General features: G+C 32.8%; 2 protein-coding genes across 3 annotated transcripts; both read left to right on the forward strand.

Annotated features, from left to right (window-relative positions):
* Positions 1-2,440: 2,440 nt before the first annotated feature.
* On the forward strand, positions 2,441-8,813 carry LOC139871532 (potassium transporter 7-like). The gene is made up of 10 exons (XM_071859233.1): positions 2,441-2,797; positions 3,314-3,542; positions 3,697-3,945; positions 4,099-4,149; positions 4,314-4,574; positions 4,787-4,839; positions 4,940-5,054; positions 5,563-5,817; positions 6,476-6,998; positions 7,896-8,813. Exons 1-10 carry the CDS (start codon positions 2,492-2,494, stop codon positions 8,431-8,433), a joined length of 2,580 nt encoding a protein of 859 aa, XP_071715334.1. The 5' UTR covers positions 2,441-2,491; the 3' UTR covers positions 8,434-8,813.
* Positions 8,814-9,719: 906 nt separating this feature from the next.
* Positions 9,720-13,266, forward strand: LOC139872481 (probable E3 ubiquitin-protein ligase RHC1A). Of its 2 annotated transcripts, none has more exons than XM_071860364.1 (2): positions 9,720-9,833; positions 12,124-13,266. In XM_071860364.1, exon 2 carries the CDS (start codon positions 12,190-12,192, stop codon positions 13,018-13,020), a length of 831 nt encoding a protein of 276 aa, XP_071716465.1. In that variant the 5' UTR covers positions 9,720-9,833; positions 12,124-12,189; the 3' UTR covers positions 13,021-13,266. The 2 variants fall into 2 exon arrangements, with proteins under 2 accessions (XP_071716465.1, XP_071716466.1); XM_071860365.1 differs by lacking the exon at positions 9,720-9,833 and adding an exon at positions 9,991-10,066.
* The last annotated feature ends 3,623 nt before the right edge of the window (positions 13,267-16,889 follow it).

The raw sequence follows: 16,889 nt of genomic DNA on the forward strand, positions 1-16,889 counted from the left end.
TGACTTTTTGATATTCAAACTTTTACTCTGAAATTACTAATCAGTTTGAAGAATTAGAAGTTAAAAGTTTGCAGATAAATCAAACGAGTGATTCCTAACACTTCTGCACTCTTACATTTTTAAATTTTGCTCGAATTCAACTTTTTGAAAAACTGATACAAGAACAGAGTTACTCGTTTTATTTTTCTTAATATAATTATGTGTTTCCTATCAATTGTAGTAGTATAGGGTTATACAGAAGGTAAATGAGGGTAATACAGCGAGGATGATGTGATTAAAATTTGTTGTGTAGCTTGACTGTTTATACAGGATCGTACGAGCATAAAAATCGAATCAGGAAAGAAAAATAAAATAAGTAAATAAAGATAAAGAAGACTACGATGTGTAACTAATTTGTTTTTATCCATCTGATTTTATAAATTAATTTTAATTAATATTACTATTAATAATTATATTAATAATAATACTATTAATATTTAATAATAATAGTAACAATAATAATGTAAATGATATAAATAATAATAATAATTATAGTAATAACAAAAATCATATTTATAATAATGATAATAATAGTAATAGTAATAATATTATTATTAATGATATTGATAATAATAGCTATAAAATTTATAATAATTGTAATTATAATAATAATACTAATATTTTTAATGATAATAATAATATTAGTAATTATAACACTTTATATATATATATATATATATATATATATATATATATATATATATATATATATATATATATATATATATATATATATATATATATATCAAATTTGTATTTATAGATTTTAATAAATCTTTTAATAAATATGATTTAATAATGCCCTTATTATTATAACTAATAGTAATACAGGTATAATAGTAGTATTAATGATAATGATAGTAATTATAAAATGTATAACAATAATGTTATTAATAATAGTATTACAAATTATTTAATATTTATTTTTAATATACTTTATTTATATATATAGATATATTTTAAATAAAAATTATTATAATATCCTATTTTTATTTTATTAATTTTTAATAACAACAACATATAATACTTCAAATTATATTTCGAATTATTATTTATATACACATACACACATATCTATTTACAAATAATTGTTCGTGAATCGTCAAGAGCAGTCGAAGGTCAATTGAATATATGAAACAATTCAAACTTTTTGAGACTCGATAATATAGACTTTGCTTATCATGTCGAAATCATATAAAGATTAAGTTTAAATTTGGTCGAAAATTTCCGGGTCGTCACACATACTATTTTGTTAAAAGCAGTTCCTTGGACTTGAAAACAATATCATTGTTGAACACAACATCCATGGTCGACCGTAGGATATCCTAAACCGAAAAAGTTTTAATAAATCGATTTTTAGAACTATTCACCCCCCTCTAGTTCCTACAAGCTCTAAAAAGAATGTGTTTATTGTGGATATAGGGGTTATAACGGAGGATGGACATATGGCTTGGGAGGGATCGAGTTCCATATGAATTGGTTTGAAGATAATCAATTTCAATTTTACTGGCAAACGTTCATTTAGAGTTAGATTGGTTAAATATGGTGTGTTACAAAATATGTTTCTAATTGTTTTAGGGATAATTATTTGGACAAAGTGTCTTATGTTCTTATGAAAGGTTGAAGCACGTCAAATCTTTAGATACTTAGAATTTTCGATTGAATGCTCTAATGGTTTGGGTCTTAAGGCGGGGCTTGGAGGTTAATTGGTCCCGACACTTTGTAGGCAATTTGGTTGGCTAGAGATGAGGTAATGGTTCGTATACGTCTTTGTTCACTTTTGTAGCTAGTGTCATTTTAAAGGTTAATACGATGAAGTACGAAAGTCATCATCTATATGTATGGAAGCTGTTGTATTCATCATGGCTACTTTTAATTGCCCGGAATATAGTGTAAAGTTTATTTGTGAAGTGTTGTTAATGTCTTGTATTCTACACGTAGGTGTTTTTAATGTCGTTTATCAAATGGACAACTAAAGTGTTGTAAGTCCATTATGAATTGCTCATGCAAGTGTAAGTTTTTTTTTTTTTTTTTTTTTTTTTTTTTTTTTTTTTTACTTTTACGTGAAAAAATCATATTATTTATTTTATTCCAGTTTTTTTTGTCAAAAAAGGAAGAAAAAAAAAAGTTCAATCACTTTTGTCCGTTTTTGATTTAGTTTTTGTAGTCGTGCAAGCACACATGATACACGGTGACCTTTAACCATTTTGGCCAATAAAGTGTTCGCCCACGTCCAACTGGTCCGGATACACCCACACCAAATCCATCCAATTAGTTATTGATTGAATTAAATTAATTAGAGACCATCCACTCAAATTAAGCCACGTCAACACATCTTTCACTTAGTTTAGACACCAAAGTCAGGGTTTTGACAATATTAAATCCACCAGCTAAACACAAAATGGAGCTACAACAACACTTTGATCATCACTATCCTAATTAATAAACTGCAATGGAAACATCACAACACAACAATGGAAGCTATTACGGAATTTCAGCAGAAGAGGATGGATCGAGTACTAGGAACGGTAGATCAACTTCAGTGGAGTCAATTGAATCATATCGTTGGGTGTTTCAAGATGTTGATGATTCGGATATCGATGTTGATCGAGACGAGGATTTGCCGTTACGAAATGGTTTGGATTCGGAAGACGAAGATAATGCAGCTGACAATAAGTTGATTCGAACTGGACCGAGGCTCGATTCGTTAGATGTTGAAACCCTAGAAGTATCTGGTGGTCAACGGACTGATTTTGAGGTATGCTTTATTGGACCTAATAATCTGTCATAATTGATAATTTCGAGTAGTTGAAGTGTGTAGAAACTGGATATGATTTACTTGGATATATATATATATATATATATATATATATATATATATATATATATATATATATATATATATATATATATATATATATATATATATATATATATATATATATATATATATATTGAATTGATTGGATATTATAATTTTAGTTAAGTTTTTGGAAACTTCAATTAGGTAGTTCCAGGCATAAATTGGTTGAACTTGAATAAAAGTTGATGTATGAGTTCATATAGATTGAAGTTGGCGTAGTATATTGCATTTGTAACTAATTTGTTTTGTAGTATGAGCTCATTTGTTTTCGTTCTTTTAATTTCTTACTATATTCGAAATAGATATAGATTAGGGCTTATTGAAGTATCTAAAATTTGAATTTGACAAAAGTTACAGATGAACTTTAAGGATTTGCGTCTACCAGTCTAACTTCCTAAATTGTGTTGGCAGGATATACCTTTAGGGAAGATCATTAAGCTAGCATTTCAAACACTCGGGGTTGTTTTTGGAGATGTTGGAACTAGTCCACTATATACTTTTAGTGTGATGTTCAGCAAGGCTCCAATAGAAGGAAATGAAGATATTATTGGAGCTTTATCTCTTGTTATATATACACTGATTTTGATACCACTTATTAAATATGTACTCATTGTTCTTTGGGCAAATGACGATGGTGAAGGTGAGTTTTAACTGAAGATATCTTACACCATTTTAATCTTATGACCTTATATGAAATATTTATATTTATTTATAAAAACTTGTAGCTAATAAATGTATCTTGATCTCTATATGTTGATAATGGTGTTTGCTTTTTTTTTTGGTGTATGTTGCAGGTGGCACATTTGCTTTGTACTCACTTATATGTAGACATGCTAAGGTCAGTCTACTACCAAACCAGCTTGCTTCTGATACACGTATATCCAGTTTCAAGTTGAAGGTTCCATCTGCAGAACTTGAAAGGTCATTGAAAATAAAGGAGCGCCTTGAATCTTCAATTGGGCTGAAAAAGCTTCTTTTAATGTTAGTACTTGCTGGTACTTCAATGGTGATAGCTGATGGGGTTGTTACACCTGCAATGTCAGGTTTTCTACTACCTTACTTGATGCTTTTCTTTTCGCTTTTAAAAGTTTGATACACAAGCTTTAAAACATATCAACTTATGTCTTCTCTTTATTCGAGAAATTTTGCAGATGTCTTTTTGATCTAAATCTGAAATCATTTTCTATGTGTCACAGTCATGTCGGCTGTTCGTGGCTTGAAAGTTGGACTTCCTTTGGTTGAGGAAGGTAATATGATAGTACATCACTACAACTAAACCTTATGTTTTCAATCTATATATAACATGGTCCATGCATACTTGCTATGTTTTCACTCTAGTGTTCCTTTGGGTTGAAGGTATTATAATATTCTTTTGACTAGTTTTGGTATCTTGTTTTTGCCTCTACTGCAGATCATGTGGTGATGATTTCAGTTGCATATCTTATAGTTTTGTTCAGTGTACAAAGAATTGGAACAAGTAAGATCGGGCTTGCCATTGGGCCCACCTTATTCTTGTGGTTTTGCTCCCTTGGGGGAATTGGCATCTACAACCTTGTGAAACATGACAGCAGTGTCTTGAAGGCGTTTAATCCTGTTCACATATATTACTATTTTAATAGATCCTCAACTAAGGCTTGGTACTCCCTGGGTGGCTGTATACTGTGTGTAACTGGTAAATTTTTCTATATCAATTAGTACTTAAGTAGGTCTGTGATATCATGTATCGGTTAGTAATAAATATATTCAATTTTCACCAGTATTAAGTTATAAGAGACAAGCAACCAACAAGAACCAGTGAATTTAACTGTTGTTTTTGTAAGCTGGTTTGTGTAATTATTATCACTTCAAAAACAGTAACACAATTATTCCGCTCGTGGATTCCAGGTTCAGAAGCAATGTTTGCAGATCTTTGTTACTTTTCTGTTGGAGCTATCCAGGTAAGACCGAAATATGTTGTCAATGTTTTATTGCAAGGTTTTGTTTCTTCTTTCTGTTGTTTTCATCTTACTTGCTTTAGTTGGGGTCTGTATCTTGCAGCTTATTTTTGCTTTCCTTGTACTTCCATGCCTTTTGTTGGGTTACCTGGGTCAAGCTGCTTACCTTATGGATAACAATGGTGATGCAGAACAGCCTTTCTTTTCTTCTATCCCAAGTGAGCCTCCTTTTTCTCTAATTGCCTGGCCACGTCAAACTTGTTAGTATATTATTATAGAGGTGGCAATTCGACCCATCTGTTTTTTAATATTTTGATTCAGCGCGTGTTTATCATGAAAGTATCACACGGTTCAAATTCAAATTTTCAGCTCAAAGGGGAATAAATCAAATGGGCTGAGCGTTTCAAACATATTATATTTTATTAAAAGTGGTTTTTGATGCACATGTCAATCTAAACCAATTTTAGTTACGGGTTTTGATTATTATATTGTAATAACATTGTTTGGTACTTGTATTTAGAACTATAACATTGATAAATCTATACAAGAAGGAAAAAGAGGGTTAGTGTGTCATCCCAACCAGACCCAGTCCATTTCAACTTGTAGTGAGAAATGATCTCTTTTTTTCTTTTATGCAACCCACCCATTTTGATACTTCTATTCGTTTTTGGTGCATAGGTATGTATGTATGGTTTATATTTGGTTAATTTTCTGTTATGCGCGCAGGTGGTATTTTTTGGCCGATTTTCCTCATTGCTAATATTGCTGCATTAATTGCCAGTAGAACAATGACAACAGCAACTTTCTCATGTGTGAAACAGTCAATAGCACTTGGTTGTTTTCCTCGCCTAAAAATTATACATACTTCACGAAAATTCATGGGTCAGATTTATATTCCAATGATGAACTGGTTTCTGCTGGCCTCTGCTCTTCTTCTCGTCTGCTTCATTGCTAGCTCTGACGAGATTGGAAATGCATACGGTACTCCTTCCTTTTTTTCTTTTCTTTTTTAAATTTAAAATATCTATTTAATAAGGTAGTAGTTTGTTCACTGGACGCATGCAGTTTCTTTGTTTTCTCTTACCCCTGAGACTCGATAGCCAATTGAATCTACAAAATCAAAGTGTACAAATATTTCATCGACCTGTTGGTTTATATGTTCTTCCTAATAGTAATCTTGTGAAAGAAACTTTCAGAATCTTTTGTTGATGCTTTCATTTGCTTTGAATAGGTTTAGCCGTTTAGGTATATGGCCTCCGTAAGCATAATGTTAGTGTTTCATGTAAAACAATTCTGTAAAATATGATCACAATATTATATCTAGAAGTTAAATTAAAAAGACTAAATTTTGGACTAAAATGATGTAGGAGGTTTTATGTGTCATAATGCACATTGGGCAACTTTCGACCCACTTGACCTGCTTTGTTCTTAGCTATTTTTTATTTTAACTATCTGACTTATTAGGGATAAAACATAATTTGAATGATCCATTAAGAAGGAAATGGGTTGCAATTGACACCCCTAATTTTGTAAATGACGTCTACCTATAGTTCATCTTCTATAACTCATCTTTGAATGTGCAACAGACATCTTACATTTCTCTAGTCTTGTCTAACGTAAATTTGCATAAACAATACAGGCATTGCCGAGATTGGAGTGATGATGATGAGTACTATCTTAGTAATCCTCGTAATGCTTCTTATATGGCAGATAAACATCATTCTAGTACTATGTTTTTCCACACTTTTCCTCGGGTTAGAACTACTATTCCTCTCATCAGTTCTATACGGTATCAGAGATGGAAGCTGGCTCATATTAGTATTTGCAGTAATCGTATTCTCGATAATGTACGTATGGAATTACGGTAGCAAACTCAAATACGAAACAGAAGTCAAGAAAAAAATGTCAATGGATGTAATGCGTCAACTTGGTAGCAATCTTGGAACTGTTAGAGCTCCAGGTATTGGATTACTTTATAACGAGCTTGCGAATGGCGTGCCTACGATATTTGGGCAATTTTTGGCTACTCTGCCAGCTGTACATTCGATGATTATTTTCGTGTGCATAAAATATGTACCCGTTCCTTTTGTGCCTCCAAGTGAGAGATTCTTGTTCAGACGTGTATGTCCAAAAAGCTACCACATTTTTCGTTGTATTGCCAGGTAAATTTCCTTATTTCATATTGAGGCGGCATATTTTGGGCTTTTGGCCCATTTACTTGCAAAACGGGTTATGGTTTATATCAAACAGGAATGAGTCAAAAGGGTCGAAATCTAAACTGGTTAAGAGACTCCTAAAGTATACCTTCAATGTAACTAAATCACTTTTCTTATTCTCTTTCAAAAAGTATATTCTCATTTAAAAAAAAAATTCTAAAGGAAAATTGTAATCGTATCGTATATGGCCAATATTGTAAAATCCCCGATTACTCCTGTGAATCCTCGATTACTCCTATTTGAGAACATGCCGATCCGATTTTTCAGAATCCGTTTAATTAATCGGTTGACGTCGGTTAATAAGTCAAAATCAGATTTGTTATCCAAAACGTAGGATTTAGTGAGCCAAAATCGGTCAAAGCCAAAGTTGATCAACACTCTAATACGAATTTAAATTTAAACTGGAATTTTAGTATTTTTGAACAATTGAACGATTATGCTTATGTTTTTCTAGACATTATGTTAAAGGTTATATTTATGTTTATGGTTTTCTTCTATATTTACATAATATAAGTTTGAAATTTATTTTTTAAATGTATAATAGTCCAATCCGATTAACCCCCAAATAATCCCCGAGTTGCCGATTACTCTCTCCAAAGTCCCGACCGAGTGCTCCCCGAGTAGCGAGTTTTGCAACCTTGAATAAAGCACAACTAATTCTTCATCGAATAACAAATGTTATGGGTCAATCCGACCCAAATTATCCAAAATTTTGAATTACCTATTTTGACACGCCAGTCAGCTCCACATGACCAGTTCAATTGGTCACCTCTATTGATATAGATCGTTTGACTTGATTAACATATTGTCTTTGGTCTAGTCTAACACATGGGATCCCTACAGATATGGCTACAAGGATGTTCACAGAGAAAATCATCAAATATTTGAGCAACTTCTGATTGAAAGTCTCGAAAAATTTATTCGTCGAGAAGCAAAAGAAAGGTCATTAGAGAGTGACGGTGATGACGATACTGCATCCGAAGATGAATCGTCACACGTACTCATCGATCCAAAAGGGACCGTTTATTCCCTTGGTGCCCCTCTTTTATCAAAATACAAAAGCAAAACCAATAAACAACCAGTTATAATATCAGAAGCAAGCACCTCACACGAGCCTCATAAGGACCAAAGTAATAGCAACTCGGGTCAAGACAAGAGTCTTGAGAATGAGCTTGCGGTCCTACGTATGGCTAAGGAATCAGGGGTCGTTTACCTTCTTGGTCATGTATCTATCAGGGCACGAAAAGACTCATGGTTCGGTAAAAAATTGGTCATAAATTACTTTTATGCTTTTCTGAGGAAAAATTGCAGGAGAGGGATCGCTACATTGAGCGTACCACACACACGATTGATGGAAGTGGCCATCACCCACATGGTTTGAGTCACTGGGTGTGGGCTTGAGCCGACAAGATGGATTCGGATGCATTGGTTTAACAGTTTTGGTTCTGCTGGTTTTGATCTATGTGGGCGTTTCTTGCCGGAAGGACGAAATTCATTTGAAATGTGGATTCTTTGTACATTCATATGTTTGCTTATTTAACTTGTGTGTATTTTTTGACTTTTGATAAAGATCAAAGCATAGGGTAAAGAAATGGATGCTGTGTAGTTTGGTTTTCACACTGTGTGTACTAGTTTTAGGTTGTTTTAGTAAAGGTCAACTGAGGGGCTAAAACCCACAAAAGAGATTTGTTTGTAGTTATTTTGATAAACTCAAAAGTTATACTTGGTATTTAGTTTATGACAAGTCTTTAAACATGTTATCCGCAGTATATGAACAATTCTTATTATGAATCAAACAGTTGAAAATTCGAAGTTTGTTTGATTACTTGAAATGTGATGCTAAATTGAATAATGATAATTTTAAATTAATTGTTTTTCAGATGTTTGAAACGTATTTTCATTTTCAAAAACTCTACTTTTGTTTCACTTTTTAATTATTTAAATTTACAAAAAAAAATATTCTTAAGAAATAACAAAAATTAAATACTTGACGATTATATAACCGAAATATATATCAATATACAACAAAACTTTTTTTTTTGGTAACCAAGGAAACCCTCCTATGAACGAGCACATTGGCTTCCCCTAGAAGGTAAAACCTCGGGTAATCAAGCCTCCCGAGCGCGAGACCTGGTACCGGGTGAATTGTGCATTATGCGCACCCTCTAGTCACATTCCCTTTTTGAACAATTTGGCATAGTCAGGAATTGAACCCGGGTGTCATGGCATGAATGGTTAAACTTTCTTAATGATAAGTTTTAAAAATGTCGTATAATATAATTAAATATTTAAGTAACTCTCACTATCGAATTTTATTATTAATATACATGCATAAATATGTTATAGATTGAACTAGTATACGCCTTAACCTATACGTTAGCGAAATCCAAACTATTAATTACAGTAGTAATCGCTATGAAAAGTTGACTTTTATACTTGTTTCTGGTTACAAAAGAGTGAGAAGCGTTACATGAATTTCTTGCTATACTCAAATAAGGGATAAGGGATACTTTTGAAAACAAAGTATGAAATAATGGTGGAAGAATAAATTTCAAAATTGAAAGAAATAATACTAGTGGTCGGTAGGTTGTTGACCCGGATTGTTCGGGCGGGTTAAATCAGATCCTTATTGAACAATATTACTGTATTTATTATTTTCAGTCGAACAAAATTCTGTGTGTATATATAGTATATACTCACTCACTTTCTGCGTGACCTTCCGCCCATTCTAATTCTCTACCGCCAATCCGCCATCGTCATCCATCGTCATCATCCTGTTAGGTAACACGCCACTTCAACCACGAATTTTAGTTTCCTTATTATCAGTTTTTCCAAAAGATTTGTTCTTGTATTTCATTGATTGAATCTTGATTTCAGTGATTGACTGATCGTTGACGGTTATGTATGCGGATCTGTAGATTCTTTACTCAATTTTAGGTTTTATAAAATCAAAAGTAAGCGTGATGATGTATAGATGAAATTGTGAATGTGAATTTGATCTCAAATATGTGGACGTGAGTGTTTCTGTCACTGTTTATTTAATTTTTTTTTTTTAAATTATTTATTACTACTTCTTTGTAATTTTGTTTTGTATAGGTGTGATTGTGCTTACAGTTTTGTATGCTCGAGTAAGTTTAGACTAAAATTAGATTTGGAGTTAAGATGGATTTGTATATAAAACATTTCATCTCTCTCGAATTGGAGTACCTTTTAGCTGAAACCTGAAAGGCGCATGATTAGATTGGTGTCACACACACACGCGCACACGCACACGCACACACATATATATACACTGTGTTTGTTTATGATGGATGACATTTGATTTGCTGGTGTGTTTAGAAGTTTAGATTAATTTGTACAGTATCTGAATTTTAACTTTATTAGACATGGTTGAGAGATTAGGTCTAATTTTATACGTAGTATAAGTTACTTGTTGTGTTGGTAACTTGTTGCTCGTGTGAGGCTTGCAATTGTTATTAATCTCCCGTCTATGTGTTGAGGTGATGTGCTGTTTGTGACGGTCTTCGCTTTATATGACTGTAACGGAATTTTTTACATGTGATTTGGCAGAAGGGATTGAGCTATGTAATATTTCTTTTAGATGTGGACGACATGAATTATACTGATAAGAAACTTGCATAATGGATTTCTGAGGTTTCTTCTCTCTTGGACAAGGGTTTAGGACAGAGTTAGATTCCTTTCTTTTAACATGTTTATAGGTAGGGAAGTGAAGAATATTTTAGTCGAGGACCGAAGTACACCAAACTTATCCTTACTTAATGAAAGAAATGCCTAATGCACAATCTAGTGTTTGTTTTAGGTAGTAATTATAGAAAGAAAGTGCTCAAATATTCTTTTTCTCTTATATCTTATAAATTGGAGACAAGGGAATCTCACTTTATCTCTCATTTCTGTCATAATGGCTTGTTTCTGTCTTATTCAAGAACAGAAATACATGTATCATGGAAGGAGGGCCCTTTCCATAAATCCCATCATTCTCGTTCGCTATCATCTCGTTGATAACTTTTCTTTTTACTCTCTTTTATTCCTCATATATTCATTTATCTCTTTATATAAAGTCTCTCTGGTGGCCCATAAATCACTATGTTTGGCAACAACTTTTCTTCTTCTCCTCCAGTTTAAGTAAGAGGCTGACAGGCTGTGATATATTATCTGTAATTCATATTTTGGGTTAGCGATTAATATAATTTTTCAAGCACTATATGATTCCTATATCGGGTATAAAGATACCACTCTTAACTGTTCTTCTTCATGTTTATCACCTAGCATGTCTGTTTCTTTTTCGGGATTAATTTTTAAAAAGATGGCTCGAGTAAATCGATAATGATCTACAAAACTTTCTATAAGTTAATGGTCCTTCATTAGGGCATAAAGATGCAACGCTTATTAGTCTAACTCTCTTCTTGTTTGGGGATATCTTGGTTTGATGTTTGTACATGTGATAATTATAAGCTGTTTTTATTCTGTTATTAATTATGTGGATTTTCGGTATTAGTATTAGGCATAATGTGTCAAGTATTATTAGTAATTTATATGAAATGCAATGAGCACTATTTATCTGGCCATGTTGGTCAAGTTGATAAAGGCATATATTCAGATATATGATATTCGTTCTGTTCCAGAATGAGTACAGTGCCTTCATTTTTCTGATATCTGGATATATATATGCCACTAGTACTAGTAATTATAATTCAAGTTGACTAACATATGGGCATAACGGTTATAGGTTCTTTCTCCCTCGTCTCATATGCTTATAATTAGTTGAATATTATACTACCTATTACAGGCCGAAAGGCCATACAGGAAACATAGTTTATTAAGACTTTTGTCCATAATAAATTTCTTATTTCAATGATAATAAGCCAGCGTCTAGGATCCATTTGTTTCAACTATGAAACCTAAAGTCTGTATCAAGTTTACGATCTGGTTGCCATACCAGGTCTAAACCGGAACTGGAATCGTTTAAAATGGTCCAACTTTGGTTTATGTGCGCCTTTGCTTTGAAATTTCGATAATAAAATATTAACAACCCTTTTTTCCTTCAATGCAGGATACATTTTAGTCTTTAGGTCTGAGATTTTGAACCTTGTATGTGAACACCCGCCACTAACAAAAAATGTCAAGTGGCGGTAATACACATTGGTGCTACCGATGCCAGCGACCAGTCCGTCTTCGGGGTCGTAATCCTGTTTGCTCGTATTGCTCTGGAGGATTCGTGCAAGAACTAAGTGAGGTGATTGAACCTGAGCATCAAGACATTGGGCCTGCTCATGCACACGAGCCTTCCGATTACGGGTTCATGGAACCGTTTCCAGACCCAAGAAATAGAATCATGGATGCTTTTGCCGAGTTAATAAGACAAAGAATGGCTGGAAGAAACCCTAATTTTGATATAAGAAGACGGTCCGGGCTCGTTCCTGAACATGGTGTGGTTCCATGGTTCATTTTTGACGGTCAAACCCCAGGTCAAATGTCAGCCAATGATAGATTTGAGTTCTTCTTCAATGGTGCACCGCCAGGTCCAAGGCGGTCTAATGTAAGCAACATTTTAATGGGCCCTGGGTTACAAGAACTGATCGAACAACTTACGGTGAACGATAGTAGGCAGGGCCCACCACCAGCAACGCGTTCGGCAATCGATTCTATGCCCACTATTAAGATCTCGAATAGACACCTTAATACCGATTCTCATTGTCCGGTTTGTAAAGATAAATTTGAATTGGGATCTGAGGCTAGGCAAATGCCGTGCGATCATATCTACCATTCAGGCTGCATCGAGCCGTGGTTAGTTCAGCATAATTCTTGCCCCGTGTGTCGGCTCGAGCTGCCATCTCAGGGTACAACTAGGGGAAGCAGTAGCGGTGGTGATGGTGGCGGTGAAGAGAGTAGCGGACCGAGTAGGGGGAGGAGGAGCCCGTTGTCGTTTTTGTGGCCTTTTCGCTCGTGAATTAAAACTAGATGCAGCAAGTAATTACAATAGATGCTTTGGGTCTGTACTTATCTGTTGGCCAGTGACATAAAAATTGAATCTTTGAAGTTGGTTTGGTTTTGGTTTTGGTTTTGGTTAGGCTTTGATCATCTGTATGTTTTTATATATATAATTTAAATTATAATCATATTTGTAACCCATGTAAATGGTTGTAACTCATATGAGCATTTTCCTTTCTAGAGAGTAGAGGTAAAAAACTTAATCTACAACATTTTATTGGTACGTTAACAATTGGTGATTGTAGGATGGTTATCTCACATTCACTCGTCCAAAGGCTCAAAGACATGTTTCACTTGGTAATAAAATGATTAAATCAGTGTTAAACAACCTCGAGAACTTTGTCATTGCATCGATTATTTGTAAAAATAAATTTTATTAAAATTAATATTTAAAGAAAGATTATTAATAAAAGTAACAATCCTTAAAAATGTATGAGATGGTGATAAGTCATAACTAGTTTGGTTGCGGCGGATGTCTTGACTTCCTGTTTATGCAAAGCGAGTGTTGAAACTGATACTATGCTGCTAATATGCATATAGAGTGGAATGAATCCAAGAAAAATATTACAATTGGTGTTGTATGTCCCTATGGTTTGAATGTAGAAAACACAACACCATACAAAGTATCTCGAAGAGTAATTTGCTCCTTTGAACTGATGTGGTGGTCAATATAATTTTGCAAAATAAAAAGTGCAAAATACAAATGAGTAGACATTCGTCAAATCCTTTTTAAAAGACAATTTGTAAATAGAAAATTTAGTCAACTAATGGACATCTAAGTGCAACAATAACATACGTACAGTTCCTAAAATGAGATGTTATGGGTATTGTTCTCTAAAATGAACAAAGTGTTGTAATTTAGTAGTTTATTACTACCATTTGCCTAAGCTTATACAATACTTAAATATTAAAGAGTAGTAATGGAGAGAGAGAGGAGTATATATTTCATATATATGTAAGAATGGTGCACCTCATATGGTTACATTTACTCGATATATATACTACTAAAATTATCTGTACATTTGAGATTCTTCAATTATGAAGCATGTGAAATAGTGATATGTAAAAGTTGTCATCCACTTTTGACTTTTGGGATAACATCTTTTCACAACACTCTCCCTTGGATGACAATTTTATTGAAAAAAACAACTAGTACTGCCTTGCTAAAGAAAAACCCAGTGGGATAAAAACTTTAGCCAAGGGAAAAAGAGTGCAGCATAAAGTTGCAAGTAGATATTGTTGAGTCCTCACATCTTTTGAACTTGCCTCATGCCAATATTGTGAACGTGTGTTCTGAAGACAGCAGTTGACAGTGCTTTGGTATAAAGATCAGCAGAGTTGTTAATTGAACGTATCTCATTTTAATCTAGTTGTCTTTTATGAGATCTTGAGTATATAAAAGAATCTAAGGTTTTCATCTGAAACTATATCATCTAAATCTTTTATGTACAAGTTTAGCCCCTGTGATTTGTCTACAGCCTCCTCCATAGTTTGCTCAAACCGTTGTTTCAATTCCTATTCCCTTTCAGTCCTTTTCTGAGCCTTACCAACATACCATTCTTTTCCATCAAACTTATGACCTTTAAGACCGTCTATGGTTTTAGCGCCTCGTCAGCATTTATGTTTTGTTCTGTCACTTTTGATACTCTTCTTTCATTTGTACTATGCAAGCTGAATTATCTTCATAGATAGTTGTTGGGCTTTTATAGCGTTCTAGTCCACAAGAATCAATAATGATTTGTGTAGTGACCCGAACTTTTCCATGTATATATATATTAATTGAGATTGATATTTACATGATTAAATGTTTCCAACATGTTAAGCAATCAAACTTGTTAAGACTTGATTAATTGAAATATGTTTCACATAGACAATTGACCACCCAAGTTGACCGGTGATTCACGAACGTTAAAACTTGTAAAAACTATATGATGACATATATATGGATATATATATAGTTAACATGATACTATGATAAGTAAACATATCATTAAGTATATTAACAATGAACTACATATATAAAAACAAGACTACTAACTTAATGATTTTTAAACGAGACATATATGTAACGATTATCGTTGTAAAGACATTTAATGTATATATATCATATTAAGAGATATTCATACATAATAATATCATGATAATATAATAATTTAAAATCAATTTTGATATTATAAACATTGGGTTAACAACATTTAACAAGATCGTTAACCTAAAGGTTTCAAAACAACACTTACATGTAACGACTAACGATGACTTAACGACTCAGTTAAAATGTATATACATGTAGTGTTTTAATATGTATTTATACACTTTTGAAAGACTTCAATACACTTATCAAAATACTTCTACTTAACAAAAATGCTTACAATTACATCCTCGTTCAGTTTCATCAACAATTCTACTCGTATGCACCCGTATTCATACTCGTACAATACACAACTTTTAGATGTATGTACTATTGGTATATACACTCCAATGATCAGCTCTTAGCAGCCCATGTGAGTCACCTAACACATGTGGGAACCATCATTTGGCAACTAGCATGAAATATCTCATAAAATTACAAAAATATGAGTAATCATTCATGACTTATTTACATGAAAACAAAATTACATATCCTTTATATCTAATCCATACACCAACGACCAAAAACACCTACAAACACTTTCATTCTTCAATTTTCTTCATCTAATTGATCTCTCTCAAGTTCTATCTTTAAGTTCTAAGTGTTCTTCATAAATTCTACAAGTTCTAGTTACATAAAATCAAGAATACTTTCAAGTTTGCTAGCTCACTTCCAATCTTGTAAGGTGATCATCCAACCTCAAGAAATCTTTGTTTCTTACAGTAGGTTATCATTATAATATAAGGTAATAATCATATTCAAACTTTGGTTCAATTTCTATAACTATAACAATCTTATTTCAAGTGATGATCTTACTTGAACTTGTTTTCGTGTCATGATTCTGCTTCAAGAACTTCGAGCCATCCAAGGATCCGTTGAAGCTAGATCCATTTTTCTATTTTCCAGTAGGTTTATCCAAGGAACTTAAGGTAGTAATGATGTTTATAACATCATTCGATTCATACATATAAAGCTATCTTATTCGAAGGTTTAAACTTGTAATCACTAGAACATAGTTTAGTTAATTCTAAACTTGTTCGCAAACAAAAGTTAATCCTTCTAACTTGACTTTTAAAATCAACTAAACACATGTTCTATATCTATATGATATGCTAACTTAATGATTTAAAACCTGGAAACACGAAAAATACCGTAAAACCGGATTTACGCCGTCGTAGTAACACCGCGGGCTGTTTTGGGTTAGTTAATTAAAAACTATGATAAACTTTGATTTAAAAGTTTTTATTCTGAGAAAATGATTTTTATTATGAACATGAAACTATTTCCAAAAATTATGGTTAAACTCAAAGTGGAAGTATGTTTTCTAAAATGGTCATCTAGACGTCGTTCTTTCGACTGAAATGACTACCTTTACAAAAACGACTTGTAACTTATTTTTTCGACTATAAACCTATACTTTTTCTGTTTAGATTCATAAAATAGATTTCAATATGAAACCATAGCAATTTGATTCACTCAAAACGGATTTAAAATGAAGAAGTTATGGGTAAAACAAGATTGGATAATTTTTCTCATTTTAGCTACGTGAAAATTGGTAACAAATCTATTCCAACCATAACTTAATCAACTTGTATTGTATATTATGTAATCTTGAGATACCATAGACACGTATACAATGTTTCGACCTATCATGTCGACACATCTATATATATTTCGGAACAACCATAGACACTCTATAT

The sequence above is a fragment of the Rutidosis leptorrhynchoides genome, chromosome 10, assembly GCF_046630445.1.
Source record: "Rutidosis leptorrhynchoides isolate AG116_Rl617_1_P2 chromosome 10, CSIRO_AGI_Rlap_v1, whole genome shotgun sequence".
In the NCBI taxonomy this organism is placed as follows: Eukaryota; Viridiplantae; Streptophyta; class Magnoliopsida; order Asterales; family Asteraceae; genus Rutidosis; species Rutidosis leptorrhynchoides.